Source organism: Tachypleus tridentatus, chromosome 9, assembly GCF_004210375.1.
Source record: "Tachypleus tridentatus isolate NWPU-2018 chromosome 9, ASM421037v1, whole genome shotgun sequence".
NCBI classification, from domain to species: domain Eukaryota; kingdom Metazoa; phylum Arthropoda; class Merostomata; order Xiphosura; family Limulidae; genus Tachypleus; species Tachypleus tridentatus.
Window position 1 is genome coordinate 36,106,034 of NC_134833.1, and position 20,608 is coordinate 36,126,641.

General features: G+C 32.6%; 1 protein-coding gene across 1 annotated transcript in view; it reads right to left on the reverse strand.

The window, feature by feature from the left end:
• The window catches only part of LOC143225055 (putative acyl-CoA dehydrogenase 6), a 38,692-nt gene extending 18,084 nt beyond the window's left edge, over positions 1–20,608 (reverse strand). The window contains exons 1-4 of the mRNA XM_076453750.1: positions 20,000–20,608; positions 11,905–12,025; positions 10,042–10,171; positions 9,625–9,731 (exon numbers count right to left, since the gene is read on the reverse strand). Of these exons, the coding sequence (XP_076309865.1) occupies positions 9,625–9,731; positions 10,042–10,088 (154 nt within the window). The 5' untranslated portion in view covers positions 10,089–10,171; positions 11,905–12,025; positions 20,000–20,608. The remainder of the gene's footprint in view (positions 1–9,624; positions 9,732–10,041; positions 10,172–11,904; positions 12,026–19,999) is intronic.

Genomic DNA, 20,608 nt, shown 5'->3' on the forward strand with positions numbered 1-20,608 from the left:
TAGGAATACATTGAGCAGCTGCTTGTATAATACAGTCAGTTATTGCTGCCACACAATCGTCTATTGATGGCTGACAGACGAAGGCAGGATCAAGTTCTGCAAGAGCAGTGAAAAAGGGCCAGTCTGCCAGGCACACAGGTTGGGTGGCATCAATCATGGCCAGTCTCTCTCAGAAGTATAGGAATATGATCACTGCCTCATAGATTATTGTTAACCATCCATAAAAATGGGAGAATAATGAAGGGGAACAAACAGAGAGATCAATAGCAGTAAAGGACTGACTAGGTGTGTAAAAATAAGTGGAAGAACCAGTATTGAAAAGAGAAAGGTTGTGATCAGAGAGCATACGCTCTTCAGAGCGACCCCTCCTATAAATAACAGCACTTCCCCAGAGGGGATGATGCCCATTAAAGTCCCCCAGGATTAGAAAAGGAGATGGCAACTGTTCAATGACAGCATCAAGATCTGATTGATCAAATGTCTCTCCAGGTGACAGGTAGAGAGAACAAACAGTGATGGTATGACCCAAGGAAACACAGATGGCTATGGCCTCCAAGGGTGTGTTGAGTGACAAAGACAGGGTTGGCACATGCTGATCAACCAACAGTGCCACCCCTCCATGTACTCATCCATCACACAGCCTGTCATTTCTGTACAGAGAAAATTGCCAAAAGGTGACAGTATCGGCAGATTTCAGAAATGTATCCTGTAAAAAAAGACATACAAGATGGTAGGGAGCAATCAGTGTTTGGATGTTGTCCAGATTAGATCGTAAACCTCGACAGTTCCATTGTATCAAGGTGGCCATTTTTAATGATGTGTTGACAAATTGGCTGGAGAACCATTCTGTTTATGACCACATCTTTTTTCCTTACTGTCCTTATTCAGAGGAGGTCTATCAACCTCCATGGATCCTGACCTGGGTCAGTTGGGTAGGTCTTTGTTGTTGGAAGGGGATTACAGTGACTGAGGACACGAACAAATGACTGTTTTGCATCTTGGGGTGAGAGAAAAAGATGTATCCAAAGAAATGCCTGCACCTGTAACCAAAGGATGTGAATCTTGGAGTTTGTTGGAATGTATGGGAGGAACAGAGATGGGTGTAGAAGTTGATTCGTCAACTTTAACCATGGAGGTCAAAAGGTTTTTCATTCGTTTTGAGAAAGATTCTCAAACAACAACGAGCACGTCAGGGAATCATGACATAACGTTTTTGAGTGACAGAACCTCTGACACTGGAAACATCGGAAAGGGTTTGGAATGTACAGCCATACACTGCAATTAAAATAACAAATAACCTGCCTTGATGGTGGCAGTTGCACGTGGTGATGTAAATGTCAAAACGAGGATATTTTTCGGCAGTGTAACTCCATCTTTGCAAGTGGAGATGTGCCTCACTGCAGAAACTCCTTGAGTGGAGAAACCAGCAAGAATCTCTGACTCAGAGATGTTCTCCAAATCCCTCTCAACAATAACTCCTCATGATGAATTCAAAGTAGCATGAGGTGTAATCTCAATAGGCATATCCCAAATTGCCTTTGAATTCAAGAGGAGTTCACTGTGTTGGGATGTGGATGTTTCAACCAATATGTCTCCAGATCGAAGCTTCTTTACTGACTTTGGAGAGCAAGCATGTCCCTCCAGACCCTTCTGAATAAAGAAGGGGGACATTTGCCCTAAAGGTTTCTCTGAAAGAGAATGTAAGATGAGAAAATGAGGTACAACTGGTGGTACAGATGTTGAAGATTGCTGATCAGAGTCTTCAAGACGTTGTTTACCTATTGACTGTTTTCTCACTATTTTATTTAAATTTTTATTAGGAGGATCCATAGGAAAAAAGAAAATTTCTGTGCCCACTGACCACACCCACCATGGAGCCCAACATGGGGATGCACTACAATGTCAAGCAAAGATACTGCAGCAATGCCAGAGTTTCGTGAGCACTATACCCAAACACCAGCATCAGATATAATGTCCACAATACCCATTGAGAACTTCCAACACTGGTACTTGATTGACTCTAGCTTTAGTGGGCCAGCCGACTGACTCAAGGAGGCCACCCAAAGGCTGCCCGTCTACAGGAATTCAAGACCAAAGTGGTGTGTTAGGATTACACCCTTCAACCATCAGGATCCTCTCCTCCCCTTCACAGGTCACCACACATGGCAAACACGTAGGTGAATGTTTAGATCCCACAGGAGGTAACCTGAAAAAACAGAACCTTCCCTGGGAGGTCCCCTCACCACGTACAGGAATCCACACCAAGAGGGCCAACCAAAGGTCCCATTCTCTATACTTTAGCCTGTCACATTACAGAATGTTCAGATAGCAACTGTCTACACATGTAAGTCAGACATTCACTCAAAGTCATTGTTAATTCTTGAAACTAATCCATCTGCAGGTTGTTCAGTGACAGTAGTAACTGAGATGTTATTAATATCATAAAATTCCACAACCAACACCAGCTATCATGTAAGCTCTAAAGTAACTTGTCGAAGTGTAATTCTTACTAATTTCATATTAGTCATTTACAAACCAGAATGAAAGTTAGAAATAGTAACACATTTATTTAGTTATTTCTTATTGTTCACATTTACTTGAATTAACTTCACTCATTTTTCAGAAGAATTGTCACACTCTCAAGCAAGTCTCCTTGTTACCAGAACAGATCCCATAACAGCAACAGGGCAAGATTAAAGCTTCAAAGTGAAAATAAACAAAAATGTAGGAGAATATCTCAACCATACTATATCTAACTTCATGGTTACCACTGAATTCCAAATTCAATGGCATACAAATGAAGACATGAAGATAACAGAACGATAAATCAACCTGTGATGAGCAGCAGAGCTTATGTAGTTTCTTCTTTTATTTGTGAAATAAATCCAAGAAAGATGAGACAGTAAACAACTCTTGGTGACACATGTAATGCACTGCCTCAAGGACACTTGACAGCCAAAAGTCATATGGTTGTTGAGACTGAAGAATGGCTTAACATAAAAAGGTTTAAAGCATTTCAAAAATAATTCTACCTAATTTAAAATATATTTCTCTGAAAACTAAAATATTGAACACTATTTTTTAAGGGTTAATTACCTAAATATATTTAAAACTGTATTTCTTAGGTGAGTACGGCTATTAAATACAAAAATTGGGTTATTTTAATATAACCATATTCATTTTAGATTTATAACAAGTTTACTTTCATCAAATTACACTTTGTGTTATTTTCATAAAGAGTCATTAATATATCTGACTAAAAAATGGATAGACCAATTTGAAATAATTAGTCTAACTACATACCAATTAAATTACTTATTGTTATATTATTTGATCAAGTATTTGCCCAGTTACTACAACATTTACTCATTTAACAAAGGTTTCACACCTTGAATAATGTTTTCAAATGTAAAAGAATTAACTACTTTAGTCCATTATGTTTTCTGACTCATGGACCAACTTATACATGCAAAAAATGTTTCAGGAAATAAAAAGGAGTTTTGCTGAAAACCAAAATATAAACAAAGATTTTGTATGTAATTTTTTTAACTTGGTTACAATACTGTAACTGTCACTAATTATTATCCACTCTTTCATGTGTGAAGCTAGCTAGCTAATAGAAAATTGTTTTAATATGGTTACAGTGCTGTTTTAGATAATATGTTTTAAATTAAGTGTCTACAATACTGTTTTAGCTAATATGCTCTAAGCAGTTTTAAACCATGGCTAATTAAACATCTTGCAATTTACCAAAAAATCAAAATATTTGGATTCATGTTGTAATTGTAAACAATGGTATCTGGTAATAACACATGTATCTGTTGTATAACATAGGCATATGTTTGTTACTTAACCTAAAATACCTGAAAATAAACCTCATCTTAGACATTTGACTGTCATATCTTTAAACAACAACAAAAAAAACATATACTCTGTCTCATAGCTTATACTTCAAGTCAAAATAGAAGAAAAGCTGCTAGAGAGAAAGACAACATCAGTACCTGATGTCCAGGTGTTCTTTCTACCCAATCAGACATACTAGAAGAAACAGGAATTTTGATCAAGGTAAAAGTAACTTTATTTAACCTACTCACTGTGGCTGGGCAGTGAAAGGATTAAACCTGAAGAGGTTTTAGTGCTAAGAACAAAAAAAGTTCTAAGCAAGAGAATGGATCTACAAGTTGGATCAAGCAAACAGTGATATGTGATGGTAAGACCATTAAAACTTATTTTTAAGTTTCATAAGTGAAAAAGAAACATATTACCAACTGGAACAGAAACAATGAAAACTATCATCTGAGAGTAAAAATAAAAGTGATAGTTAATTTAAGAAGAATAATTATGTACGTGTTTTCTTATAGTAAAACCACATCAGGCTATCTGGTGAGTCCACCGAGGAGAATCGAACCCCTGATTTTAGCATTGCAAATCTGTAGATTTACCACAGTATAACTAAAGAAACTTTATTACTTAATATTTTTACAGTATTTTCAATGCTATAATAAGTTTTCTTAACTTATATTTTCTATTTATATCTAGTTATTTGCTGTAAAATGACAGTTTTCAGTAAAACAATACCCATTTCAACCTATTACAAAATCTTCAGATAGCATACTTGAAATAAAGAAAAACACATCTAAATCACCAATACAGAGAAACCCATATAATATAAACTCCTTCCAGACAAGGCAAAAAGTCTGGTTTGAATGGGCTTCCAGTTTAGAATAAATTTCCACTATAATAAAATATAAATGGATGAAAAAAAAGTGTAACTGTACCTAAACTGCTTAAATAATGAGTGTGTAATCTTTATTTGTAATTGTATAAAATAATCCATTTTAATTTTATTTTGATAAGTTTTCAAACAACTATTCAAGTATACTAATTATCACACACTGAGTTTAGAATATATAAATTTTTGACTAACTTTTATCTCCATCATTAACACAGTGATAACCCCCTCTCATTTTGTCATGGTAAAAATAAGTACACCATGACCTTTTTACAGATCTCTATTTAAAATTTAATCAAACTACTTTATTATCAATATATGTCCAGAAACATAGAATAAAAATGTATGTAATATATAAAAATTTTAATGCTGTAAGTTCAATAGGATTTATTTAAATAAATTGTTAAATTGACATAGGCAACATAGTGTTTGGAATAAACACCGTAACAAGACATCAAACCACAGCTGAGTTACCAAAAAAAAACATCAGTTAAGACAGATTGTCTTGTGTTCAGAATTAAATCTATGTTATAAGAAAATTTCTGAAACATTCCAATTTTCAGGGTTTACCTATAATTGTACACAGAACAAAAACACAACTGGAACTTAGAATATCATCTCACTTTAAGGGTATTACAGTTTTGAGTGGCTACACTGTTTATACAAGCAAGGTAACACAGCTTGCTAACAATTAAAGGTTGCCACCCAACCCATCCGATATATCTAGTGCAGTAGACTTTAATATAAGATACCCAATATAAGATGTATGTAAAAAGGCTTTTGGCAAACATTTATATTCTGCCCTCCACAGTAAAATAATCCACCTAATTAGCACTTAATTAATCAGGTGGCAAGAGGCTCCTCTACAAACCTTGCCTAAGCTGACTACACATTGTCATCTTGACATGGCATAGGAAATGTCAGCAGTTACACATCACATACAGATGGGAAGACACAATGGTATGGAACAATCAAGAAAATCAAGTTTATTGGCAGCATCTGAACTCTAAACATCTTTCCACCAACGATAAAAAACACACTGGTGGAACAGTCATACTGATAAATCCAGAAAAGCACATAATCATGTCCTCTCATGCAGATATGCCACAATCCAGCCTGGACAGATGAGGTGAAGATTGCATAGAATAAAGCCTTTACTCTAATGATGATCAACTTCCAAAGCATAAGACACATAATGGAATGAAATATGAAGTAAAACTAATCTCACAAGCACTTCATTGTGGCACTTTCACAAGCTTGTGGCTGACAAAAGAACCAAATATATGATGATGTCAGGTGTTTCAATGATCACAGTGCATTGCTTCAAACAGTAGAAGGTCAAAACAAGGAATTCATCTGCAGATAATTACCCAGAGTGACCATGGTCACCTAGTAACACTCAGGTAAGCCTCAAGCTATAGCAATTCATATCTGAGCTACATATATATTAAAACTATTTTTGGCTTGGACAAGATACACAGACATATAAGTATGAGTAGCTTCAAATATAAGTCATGTAAAAACATACCTTTTAGGAATTTACAGAAGTTAATGTTCAAGCATCAATATAGCTGTGTATCAGGTAGCATATCTGAAATATTTAATGTTGCCTTAACTTTATCAAATCCTTACTCAAATCCATGAAGGACCACTCATCTCATAGGTCATTGAATCATCATTCCACAAAACTTGCCTGTCAAACTGAACCACAACTAACACCACCTACAGTGGAAAAGGAACCTGAATAAATGCTACTGAATTGTCACTTGACACATTAGCATGTACAGCAGACGTTCTAACAAAGCTGAAATCAAAAGCAGGATACAATAATCCATTAGCAAGGTGAGCAAATGGTGCAAAAACATAGAAATGACCATCCATCACACCACTGGTATATTATACACACTCAGAAATATATGAGCCAATGAGAACAAACCTTCAAAATTTTTTGCAAGCATTATCATCTCTCTGGAAAAAACATTGAAAAGCTGGGGATAACTTACTAAAACCAACTTCACTTCACCAGCTACATTAACCCTTTTGCAACAGTTCAAGGGCCAAGGGCCATGTCATCATGATTGTTGATTTGCATTCACAATTTTACTGATCTACTATTTCATAAATTTATGTCAATACATTTGGAATCAAGTTGCAGATAACTCAAACTTTTATTTTACATATGAGTTAATTTCTTAATTTAAAAGTAAATATGAAAAATAATATCCCAAATATTGAATTTTGTGCATCACGTGGCATGTGAATGCAGCATTGGTTCAAATTAGATCTTTGTGATATCAAAATATCAAGTCTACAGTTTAGTACAAATTACTAATATTAATTAGCTAGAATATAAATTAAGAACCTATATCTTTTTATTTTGCTGAGATATAGCTTATGTGCAGAATCAAACACAGTGGCCCTATTTACCTCTTTCCCTTTATGGAAATGGTCCCTTATATACAGTTACTTTAATAAATGACATGTAAATAATTAATAAATAGCTTAGAATGTCCCCTTAGTAGTTTTCTCAGCTATTTTATTCTGTAAAATGGCTACCATGTTCTTTCAAACCAAGATTTCAAGAAGATTGGTTGTATCTTTAGTCTGCTCAAAGTTTCATATTTTTTTAAGCCTAAATACATCATAGTTATTAAGCTTAATAAATTATAGTGTAATTCTATTGTGTCAGTATAGGTATTTATGATTTTTGATTATTCAACTGTTTATATAAAACCTAAAAAAATTTTGTTTGATATTCTCCATGTGTGAAATCTTAAAGGCTTAACAGCCTATGTCCAGCAGCAACCAAGTTGAAAGATCATAACTAGAAAAATTTACTTTGCTTCTTTATTATTTGTTCTATATTTGAAAAAAAGATTAATAATTTATTTCTAAATAATAATAATCTGTACTGATATATAATGTATAATAATTTGAAATGTGAAAATATATTACCAAAATACTAGTCCACTAAAACCGAGCCTAAACAGGGAAGATTAAAGATCAGTTTTACATTATAGGAAATGTTACATGAGTGCACATGCACTGCATCAATGCAAATTATGTAATGTTAAGTAGACATGAATGTAAGGTTAATATAATGTAATCATTCTTGCATAAAAAAAGCATAATATATATTTACTTCCTAATTTTTTGATTGTTAAAAGGTTGGTCAAGTAAAAGCCCCCATAATGTTAGAGTATAAAAAACATAAAATTTGCAGTTTTATTGAAAATAAACATTTGAAATGTATTTAGGAGGTTTTTAGAGATTATGCAAATAATATCTGAGATTTTTGGGATGAAGATTAGTTATTTTACTCATAACAAGAAATAAATTAGAACTCAGATTAGTAACACAACAAACTATTTTCACAAATAAATCTTTAGTAAAAATATTTCATTAAAAAAATTGAATTTTTGTGTACGAAAACCTTGTACTATTTACTAAATGTCTACCAAATTTTGTAAAGATACACTTGCTGTATCAAAAGTTATAGTGCAAATACTTAATGTGTGCAAATGTGCAGACAAACTCTTGTATGATAGAACGAGCCAGTCAAAAAATGGTTAATGTAATGATAATTTAAGACATATATCAATACAGTGAAAGCTGCAGCAGGAAATACAACTGAAGAGCATCATCTGCTTATGTTCTACAAGTCTCATCAATTCCATCCTGTATTATGCACTATAAATGTAGTGTGTATACCACATGCCTAGACAAGGTTTAGAAGATAAAAAACACCTGTTTAAAGCTTTTCACAAGATATATTTCAGTCATCCCCATACAGGCATTATTACAACTCACTGGCCTCAACAGAATCACAAAGCACTAACACTGCTTACAATCTAAATTCTTTATTAAGGCATTGCAATGTAAAGACCATGCATTCTACCATTTGACCTTTTGAAATTGAAAAGCCACCTCCACAACAAACCATATAGAAACAACCAAGCAAAATGTTGTCTAAAAGGTATCCCAGGAGACAGTTTTGGATAGGTAGACTGGTGCTTTACAGCTACTGATGAAATAACTGCTCACCACCAGGATCTGTGTAAATCAGTCTAGACAAAAAGATATAAGGACAGATAGATGGTGAAGCAAAATAAGCCTTTATACATGTACTTAATGACAATCACCTGTCATCATTGTCACAGATGGTTCAGTATTCATTCTCTCTTGAAGCAACAACATTCTCTATAATGTTAGTAAAGCATTCAAACCACCCTAAAACAATTCAAGAACGAAGCCCCACTAAGTACCTTCTCCCCTGAACTGCTTCATATTTATTCAGAGAGAATGAAACTGATAAAAAAACAAAGTAATACATAGTGTAGCCAGGAAAAAGCAAACAAAAATGAATCAATAAGACAGTATACAGCCAGAATGCCATTGTCAGTGAAGGAGTGCAACCCCTGGAACTGTCATCTAGTATTTAATTCAACTTAAAATTATTTAACAGTTGGAGGCTCATGAAACTAACATTATCATGGCAGTTTATGATGTCTCATATATAAAGCCATACTTAATATTCCTGTAACGAAAATTTAAAACCCTAGCAAACACAGTTGCATACATAATCATGAACAGTATGTATAAATGAAATTAATTCATTAAAACATTACAAAATATACATATGATTAACAGAATCATGATTAACACAATTATGATTTGATTTATAATGATTCTCATCAATCTTCTCTTTATTGAAAAATAATAACAAAAGGTAGTCCTTTCTCTTTGTTTACACTATGACAGTGTTCTAAAAATATTCACATTCATGACAGAGCAATCAAAACAGTATTAATTCAGTTATAGAAACCACAAACTGAACAGTTGAATATAAGAAAATATATCATCAAAATTTGAAAAATAAAGCAATGACATACTGGCCACATCAGAGCCACCTTCAATTTCACTAACTCCAAGACAGGCTACACGATCACCAGCAATAGATGGCATTAAAAATTCCTTTTTTAAATCTTCACTTCCAAAACTGAAAAAAAAATGCTATCATTACTCATATTTCAAAACATGTCAGAAAAATTACTTTAACTCTTTGTTAACTAGTATAATTATCAATAAAGTTGAGTTAAATATATAAAACTATTTAACTTCTTTGGTTTTACTGCAAAGCTGTACAGTGAGCTGTCTTTTCTGTTTACCATTTTAAGCCTTCAAGCTTACGAGTTCTGTGTAACTGAACAGTTATTTACAAAATCGAAGAAAAAAATGATGTGAATCAAAAACAATCTCCTTTCAAAAAACAAAGCACAAAATGACTGTGATAAAATATAACAGCTTACTTGGCAAGGGCAGGCATTGCCATGTCTGTGTGAACTGAAATAGCCATTGGAATCCCTCCACACTTAATTGTACCTAACTCTTCTAGGAAAGCAAAGGTATAGGTGTAGTCAAGTCCGAGTCCACCATACTCTTAAAAGCAAAAATATAAACAGGTATAATCTACTGACAGGACTATATAGAAAAATATGCTAAATAAACCTTGACATCTTACAGTACTGAATTACAAAAGAACTTCTCATGCACTAAGGAAACTATTTAGATAGGAAAGGGGAGAGTTGTCCTGCCTGTGCTTAATGAAGATAACTTTATTTTGGGAACAGTACATATATATATATATATATATATATATATACTTGAAACAAGTAGAAGAAAATAATCAAAGTAGTATAATATTCCTGTGTTTTCTCATTCACTGTGTTTTGGTTTTATATATATATATAAGAAAAGTGTTGTTTTCACTGTTCCATTTATTCTTAGATAACACAGGAAAAATGATCAAATTCTTCTCAAATATATAATTCTTATACTTTAGTCTTTATGTTAAAAAAAAGAAGAGGCATCCAGCAGGCCCTAGACCACCAATCATATTTACCCTCCTCTGAACCATGTTTAGTAAGTTCAGAACCTTTCTTAGATAAGATGAAAAATTGTACATAATATTTCAACTGAAACCTAACTAGTGATTTATATGGAGATAACTGCCTCTTTTGACTTGTAATTAATATGGTTATAAATATATCCTAAAATTCTATTAACTTTACTTGCAACAAGCATACTGCTTTGATGGATTGAGTGATTTTATTATTATACAAATCTCTTCCATCATTCACACTTTTTTTGTAAATTTGGAACAAAGAACCAATTTTATAGAAAATAAAAGTTTGGAGACAGCTTGATGAAGAAATATTTATTATAAATCTATAGCTTTTCAACAAGATTATGTCATCCTCAAGAACAAGTAGTTTACACAAACACATGAATATATGTGTATATATAATATGGATACAAAGAGGTCATGTGACCAAAGATTGCTTCACAGCTGTTACATTAATCCTCCATTCCAACTGGAGCTTCAAATTCATTAATTTTGTTTCTAATCCTCACAATATTAGAATAATAGCAACAAAACTCATTTCAAATCAATTCTGTTTACATGAAGTCTGGCAGGCCTACCTTTGAAGCCTTATTTAACTTGTGCTCTAAGATTCCTCTTTCAAATCTCCTGATTGCTGTAGCTATCCTATCAATCTATTTATTTCCAAATTCTCAAACTTCATTACTATATACAAGTTTATTTTAAACAGTCTTTAATTAATATCTTTAAGAGTTCCCAGAACATCATAATATCTAATACATTTAAATGGAGCTCATGTACCCTGAAAACTATATCATAAGTTCAATTAGTTCACCTATTGCTCTAAGTATATCCCTGATATTTTTCATCTAAGTTTTTGATCCTGCAAGTAACTCATTAATACATCTAGCCAGGAAGAGAACTCCCAAAAGAGCCATACACAAATATCCCTAAACCTCTGAAGAAGTTTATATTTATTAAGTAATCACTTTGATTTCTAATTTCTAATATAACTTGCTCCTTCAAACATAAAAAGAGAATGTTCCTTGGCACAGGCAATTAACCTGTCAACATGATTTATATGTCAATCAAGTTATAGCCCTTGATTTTGTATGTTCCCACTACAAAGGACTTTATAGTGTACAAGTCTTTCTCTTACACAAAAATAAACAGTAAAAAAAAAAAGACTTTAGTTGTAAACTCATACTATGAAACCTTGTGTTTAACCACAAATATATGTCTAAGAATTTTAGATAAGTACATAAAAATAATAGAATGTTTACTCTACCTTGTGACCTAGTGATTCCTAAAAGCCCAGCTTCACCAAGTTTCTTGAACACAGAATGAGCTGGAAATTGCCCTTCAGCCTCCCATTCATCAACAAAAGGATTGATATCTTTATCGATGATCTGGTAATTAAGTTAATTATTATAAAAACTTTTATTTTGTGTACACATTTACACTAAAACAGAACAAACATGCTAAGCCTATTTTAAAAGCATAATTTTGTTGTTTTTTCAGATGAAAACATAATTAGAATTAAACTAATTTATATGAACTGATTCACCCAAAATTATATTTATCAAACCTGAAAACATGTACATTATACATAAACTATTACTTAACACAATTTGTCATTTAACACACACACACACACATACATATGTAACATGACCTATGGATAACAAGGAACCTTTTAATCCAGGGGTGGGCAACTTATTTTTCACAAAGGCTACAACTTTAGCTTATGAAAAAAACATTGGTCATGCTATTTTAAAAAAAATTGAAAGATGTTAGTTTACTTTCATTAATTGCATTTAAACTAGCCTTCAATGTGAAAATTGATGGGGGTTTCATCATTTGTGAAATTTGGCTTAATATCTATGCTCAATAAGCATCTTAGCTCTGTCTCTAAATTTATTTCATTGAGCTGAGATCTGTATCTAGACTTGAAAAAATTTAGCATAGAAAAGGTTGACTCATACACCCATGTGGATCCAAATATGGAAATTAATTTTGAAACTGCTATCTTCAAATTTGGAAGAATTTATCAGAATAGTGAGCCACATCTCTCTGGCAGAACATTTTTGTTTACCTTTTATGTATTCTACACTCTGCAGTGTAAGCATCTCATCTTCAAATCCACACATATCTAAAGACAGAAAAGAAGTAATTTCTTTACTAAAATTTCCTAAGTAAAATTAAAATGGATCATGCAAAAATTCAAGTATCAATTTCAAATTTTTAAATTTGAAAAAACATGATTCAAATTTTTGAAATAGATTTTTGAACCAGCTTACATAGAAATCATCTTCAGCATCAGAGAAATCATAGTCTTTATTATTTTCTACAAAAACTATTCAACTTTGCAAAATGTGTTGAATCATTCTTTTGTAATTGTTTTGCAAGAAGGTTTAGCTTTAATTGAAATTCATGAAAAGACTGTGATTGCTTGCTTATTATTTTACCTATGTCCTGAAGCTTCATATTCAAATTATTCAAGTGAGCCATCATGCTACACAAAAAGTGCAAATCACATTGCCACGACAAAGTTTCAATTCCAGGGAAATTTTCAATCTTACATTTTTCAACAAGATACTCTTTTATTTGAAGAAATAAGAAAGTAAATCGTTCCAAGACTTTATTTAATCATCTTACATTTGCAAAATGAGTAAGATCATCAAAAGTACAGTCACTGCTTTTCTTCAAAGACTCAACAAACTGTCGATGGATAAGAGAGCTTCCACTTCTAATATAATTCACAATTTTATAACAATGTCCATCAAATTTTTCAATTCATCACTTTTAGACATCTAAGCACATAACTTTTCCTGATGCAAAGTGCAATGGAAAGATGGCAGTGTAAATTTCATATTATTTTCAATTAAATGCTGCTTCAAAAGAGAAACAAATCAATCAAATTTTTTTTGAGAATTCAAGAAATGTTTCAAAGATGTTTTTTCCCCCGTTCTATCTCATAATCAATGAAAGCCAAGCATTTCTTCGCTCACTTGAAAATTTGAAGTAACATATCGAACCCAAAATACCAACTGTGCAGTGTCACATCTGTGGCCCATCTGGTGCTAAAGAAAAATAGTCTTTTAGTTTTTCAAGCCACTGATTTTCTATGTCTTTAACTAACTCTAGCATTCTGTGAACAATTATTCTTTGACTTAATTGAAAATTATTTACCTTTTGAAGAATATCATCTTATATTTTTTTAATCATAATTCTCAAACAGAGTTTCAATGACCATAATTAATATTTCTTTCACTAGTTCAGCATCAAAAAATGATTTATTTTTTTTAAGATATAATCCAAGCTACTTTATAGCTAACTAACATAACTAGTTCTATCGATGATAAAAAATCTTTTTAGGCCTCCCTTTCGTTCATGAAGTTGTGCTTTCAGACAGCTAATTTCATTCATACGATTTTTGCTATCAACTGGAAATTTTACATCAAATTTGTTGTGAAAATTGTTAAAGTATTGCTTAAGGTTGTATACTTTATTATTCCTAAAAACTTTGTTACACAAAAGACACACTGACTTATTATTTACTTCAATCACTACAAATTTCAATTTCAAACTTTCAGTAAATTCTTGTTTCACGTTTTACCAGTCACGCGCCATTCTCTTTTCGGTATTAATACCAGAATTAATTAAATTGTCTTTATTTTCTGAGTGTTCACCACCATCTGGATTCTTTCATTTTCAAATTATTCACTCATCCATATTATGGGATTAAAAACAAAATATGTTTAAACACTTGAAAGTTGCACAATAAAAATATATTTATAAGCACCTGCAAAACAACGGACACTCGATAACAAACATCTAAACCAGACTGATGTTACAAAATGGGTGAAATCTGTGGCAGTGATGAAGCATGCAACATTAGCAATAATTTGAGGCAGGGCAGTTGCTGATTACTAAATTTACAATAAGAAAATAAATCATGGAAAAAGTTTATTCCTAAACTCGAGCTGGCTACAATTGTGCTATCCACCAGCCACATGTGGCCATTGACCATGGAGTTGCCCACCTCTATTTTATTCCCTTGTGGATATCCTTTTACACCCACCCTTAAAAAAAGTAAAAATTTAAGTCAACCCTTTATTTTTTAGGATATTGTTAATTCCCCTCTTAAACTGTCACCCATTTCTTCCAACAGCAATTTATTACACAAGTCAGTCAGTCTATTAGAAAAATAAAGTTATCTAATTGTAGCTCAGTCTGTATTTTTAAACCTTTCAGGCTGAAGATGACCTAAGAAAGTCAAAACATTGTTCTGTACTTTATTTTAACTAAAGTTTTAATACTCATACCAGCTGTCTTGAAAATACAAACCTTTCAGATGTCCTCTCATCTTCTTATTTTCAGAATATAACAAAATGAAATTGGATTAACCCAAAAAATTAATCACATAATATTGTAAAAACCACAACTGTAAAGACACTTTCAAATGAGGCCCACTACTGATTTGAATAGATGGTTATATTTTTTAATTTATCAGTGTCTAGAAATACATTGTAAAACTCCATTAGCTTTATCAGTAGCAACATAGCACTTCATCAATGGCTGGAGCAAACACTCATTGTATTCAGCAAACTTCATCAACTGATTATACCCACATCAATATTATTAACACAAAAAAGAATGAACAAAGACCCAACTCTGACACCCCAGGTACTCCACAATCAACAATGGTGCACTTCAACTGAATTCCATTAATAACCTTTTAATTTATGCCATCCAACTACCCTACAATCCAATTAACTAGTCCTTTTTGAATCTGTAAAATGCATATATTATTGTATTATATGAACATTCAATTTAAAAACAAACTTTTTGGAGATAAAAAAATTTCATTTTGATGTGAAATCAAATTCAGTTCAAAAAATGATGTGGAGTAAATTTAGGATATTTTCTGAAAAGGTTCCTTTCAATTCAAGATTGACAAATTCCTAAAATGAAGAAAAGGACAATGTAAAGATATAACCTGGCTGACTTATTAAAAACATAAGGAAAAATATGGAGAAAATGATGTAAGTTTCAAGTTGTTTAAAATGACAACCTATTTAAAGAACTGTTGGAAAGTCCAAACTATAATTAACAAATCAGAAAATTTACAAACACTTAAGAGAAAATCTGGCTGATAATGTAAAAGCAGTAAATATATTTTAAAGATTTTAAAAGTAGGCAAATTGCTAAAAGGCAACTGGGCCTTTAGATGCAAGTTTTTGTTAAAGATTATGTGATATATGAAATTTTAAAATATTTCTACAAAATATAACCATAATTCCTGCCCCTGAGCATTTTGTGAGGAGTACTGGAATTGATCTCAATCATACACATACACAAGGCTTCATTGATCTATCAAAACCTATTAAATATGGTGCATACAAGAACAACCAAAAGGAATGAGGGCCTCTACAGAAGCCAATGTCCCAAAAGAAAGAGAACCTCTTGTGCAGTTGGAGAGGATGAGATGCTTCATGTGAGACTTTCCTTATTTCTCAACTGAAGTGGAGAAAGTTGGGCCCAACTGAGTAAGGAGTTTAAAAACATACTGGTATGAAAAAATATTGTGTTGGCATGAGGAAAGATTTCTCCACTTTGACAAGCAAGAACTTAAATTCCTGAAATTGATGAACAAAGGAAAAATACTTTTTGGATGCAGGGGAGATGGGGATGGGGATATACAGATATACATCTGGCATATTGACTTTTGCCATCTAAAAATCTTGTGTGATAACTCAATGAAGAGGTAACTACAACTCCATGGTGAACTTGGGGATGATGAAAAAGCTGTTTAGCCATGATAAACAGATGACAGTAAAATCCCAAATAAAAAATATCTTTCTGTTGGATGGCACCTTTGTGAAGTAAGTTCTGAACCACTTCCAAAAGACACTGGCAAGAAATGGGATCTCAAAAAGGAGGAAAGAACACAAAAATAAAAGGAAATAGGAGGAGGGAAGTGGAAGATCAGACCTACAAAGACAATGTTGTCAATCCATGGATAGACTGTGAAGGATCTCTAAGTGTGAGCAAGGTGAAGGAATGTGGCCCCCACTAACCCTGGCCTAAGAATAAAGTTACCAAAGACAGATGCCCTAAGAACAACAACTGTCCGTAAAATAAGTTGTGAGCGACAAACACTCAAGCTGCTAGAACTGGTAAAATATTAAAAGAAAAGTGAGACACGGGAATGGGAAAAGGTTGAGATGATATATTAGAGGCCAAGAATGATAAGTAGGTATGCAGATGGCCTGACTCAACCTTCAATCTCTGAAAACTCGGGGTGACCCTCAAACAACTATCATTTCATAAAAGATGAGACATGCAAGTCATATAATAAGGATGATGGTAAATGAAACCTCGTCAATTGCATTTAAGAAAAACTCCCAACAGCAAAGAAGCAACATCTGTAATGCAATGGCTGAAGAGGGAAGATGTGCTATCTCGATAAAAGAGTATATTCCAAGTATAATATGAAAATCTCTCAGAAGAATGATGGAACAGCCTCAGACAAAGGGTGAAGGGAAGATAAGGAACAGTGCTCAGAGTAAGAGAAATGTGGGAAAACTGTAGTTGGGAAAAGGTGATCAAAGTATCAAGGTTCGACTCCCACAAAGTTAGAAGCAACTCCAAGTACTGCGAGTCCAAAAAGTGTAGGATGGAATGATAAGCAAAAGCATAATTATCAATAGTACATGGGTCAAGGCATACTAACCTTCAAAGGTAGTCCCTCTCCAAAATGACTCGTATAAACCCCAATATCAGGGAGGGAGGAAACAGTTATGACCCAAAGGCTCTTCCGCAATAAAGACATGGATGAAAAGACCACATCTGATTAATCAGTTCCACAAAAAGGGAAGGAGGTCTGGGCAATTTATTCAAAATTCAATGTCCTTCCAAAGGTAAGGAGCTCAAAAGTAGAATTGAGCAATTAGTGAAACTTGTTAATAAATTAATTAATGGTCTTATTTATCAGTTACCTTCAATTAAGCATGTTAGAATCTGTTTGATTTAGCCAATATTTAAACATTTTTAGAGACTATCTAAACTTTATCATCCATCCCTCCCAAATTATAAAACTATTTAAAAATAGTTTTTATTAATTGCTATATTGTGTATAGATGTTGGCTGAACTAAATCTGTAATGACTCCCTCTTTCTACCATTGAGCTATTTTTTCTACCTTGTATACCAACATATTCTCCACAGGTACAGAGATAATGTTTTAACAGATCTTTTTGAAGCAGCTTGTCAAATGCTTTCTGAATTCATGAGGCAAGATTTCCCATAGTAAAACCATGCTAACTATCCAAAAATATTTCAAATGGTTTTTAACACTTCAAATATGTTTTTCACAACTAATATTAAAATAGTAGGCCTATAACTACCTGCACAATTTTTATCACCTCTCTTGACAAGAAGGTTAACACCAGCCAATTTCCAATCTTCTGGCACCTGCCTACTATTCAAGGGCATGCAAAAAATATTAGCACTTACCTTACATATTCAATCCTTTGTATCTTCATTAGTAAAAGCTGAACAAATAGTAAAACTTAGTAAGGCAGCCATCCCATAATTATCAAAGCTGAACATTACTATCTCTCAAAGGTCCTACTCTCATTGTAACAGAGAGCATTTGACAGGATACCACATAAAAGGCTTGTTAAAAAATTTCATTTTTAAAAGTGTAGGAAATAAGTTGACTAGTTGGGTGGTATGAATGGAGTTCAGTCAAAATGGATTAATGTCACAAGTGGGATATCTTGGGACTTAGTGTTAGGCCCTTTTTTTGCTCTCTTTGATTTACATCAACAACAGATGAAGGAATGGTCATTAAATTACACACATTTATTGATGATATTATGGCCTTAGGTGTTGCTAGCTGTGAAGAGAATGCTGCTGCTTTACAAAATAATTTAATTATTTGGTTAGTTAGCCAAATGAATGGCAAATGACTTTCAATTATAATAAATGCAAAGTAATACTTGTGAGTTATAATTTGAATTGTAAATATAATTTTGATGGGAATAGCTTTAACAGTCTTATGTAAGAAACAATTTTGGTGTTCTGGTTGATTAGACTCTATAAAGCCCTCCAGGCACTGCATTGTTTTTAGTGGTAAAACAAATGAGATTTTAAGATTGTAACCATATAAATACTGAATACACATCTAAAAGTGGTTATAATTTCATTAGATGCATCATTGGTTAGGCCACATTTGTAATTTTTTGTTTAGTCTCAAGCTCTTTACCTTATTATAAATAAGGAAATTTAACTATTTAAAATGGCTCAAGAATGGAAAGGTTGTCATGTGATGACAGGGTAAGATCTCTTGGGAGAAAAAAATGAGTTATAATGGATCTGACTGAATTATTTAAGAGTATAAAGGGAATTGACAGAGTTCAAAAATCATTTGTTTTTTACTATGGAAGGACTAGAGGACATAACTACAAATTTGCTAAGGTAGGAAACATCTTCAGCTTTATTTTTTAAAAGAGTGATTGGCCTTTGGAATGAGTTACTTTCAGATTGGTATATGCAGTGAAATTAAAGAATTTAAGAGAATGCCTGAGAAGTATTTGAATAAAAAGCATGGAATAGCCTAGATGGACTAATAGGTCCCTTCTTAGCCTGAAATTTTACTTTACTTACCTTTAATGTATTTTTTAAAAATTCTTACAAATTTTTACATATTCAACCAACATTTTTTTCACACCTCTATTTTGATTTTCTAATATTGCATTTGACTAACTTTTGATAATCCATATATTTAATTTTATCCTTTATACTCTTTGTGAATCAATCCAGTCTTTTACTTTTAACCACACTTAAAACAAGTAAAAAATTAATATAAAATAGAATTGTTTACAATTATAGTAGTTACTTGGCCAAATAGTGAATAAAAACATTCCTTATCACTATCTAAACCTTGTCTTTCATTATACACTAACCCAAAAATTTCCCAAACTATATTGCTATGGTTAAAATCTCCCATAATAATAACCTCATTATCAGCTGAATTATTTATCTCTATGCAAGAGTTTCATTAATTTCATCTGGTTGCCTGCAAATCGTTCACAAATCAACAAATAACAATTTTATAGTGCCCCAAGAGGACATACTCTACATTCTCATACATAACAAAATTCTGGAACAATAAATCTCAAGGTTTTCTTTAGACCATAAGTATAGTACATCATGAACTGTAACACATACTGATGCACTGGCAATATATATTAATAAAGCAGCAAGAATAAAATATTGTAACTCTTACTGCTTGTAGTCTATTCTCTTCAATGACAACTATATAAATATTTCAGCTGTTTGCTTTATAATTTGATAGTATTGTAATGCACCTACCTTTTTCAAAGTACTTCTTAATTCTGTATGCTCCTGTTTAAAAAAATCAAATTTCGCAAGGTCTGCTGTTGTTGTAGCACTACCAGTACTACTACTGGAAATTGAAATAGATCTCGAAAAATATCTAATACTGTTTATACACTTGTTTGAAGTTGAAATAGTGAATCCTGTAGAAAAGTGAACAACTTTTTCTGACACCAGTGTGCAACTTTTCCTGAATTTGCTGTTAAAAATCTTAAACTTCGTCGAATAGGTTCTGATTTTGCCATTATTCAATCTTAACACTAACGATCAATTTGTGGAGTAGTAACAATACAATATTGGCAGAAACGCACACAGTAACAGTACTAGTAGTAGTGTTATAACGAATGAGTAACATTACATAAAACTACAAAAACAAAAAGATTCCTATATTTTTATCTTGTATGAAGGTGCTCCTTGACCTGCGTTTCAAATTACACGTATCTGTTTATCATTTCTCTGTCTTCATATCACTGTTTCTCATCTAAACGTTATGGTATATTAACAAATAAATATATAAGTACTTTTACTTATCTCACTCACTTCTGTCGATCTTTGATCAATGGCAATACGCGCCCTCTTTTGTGT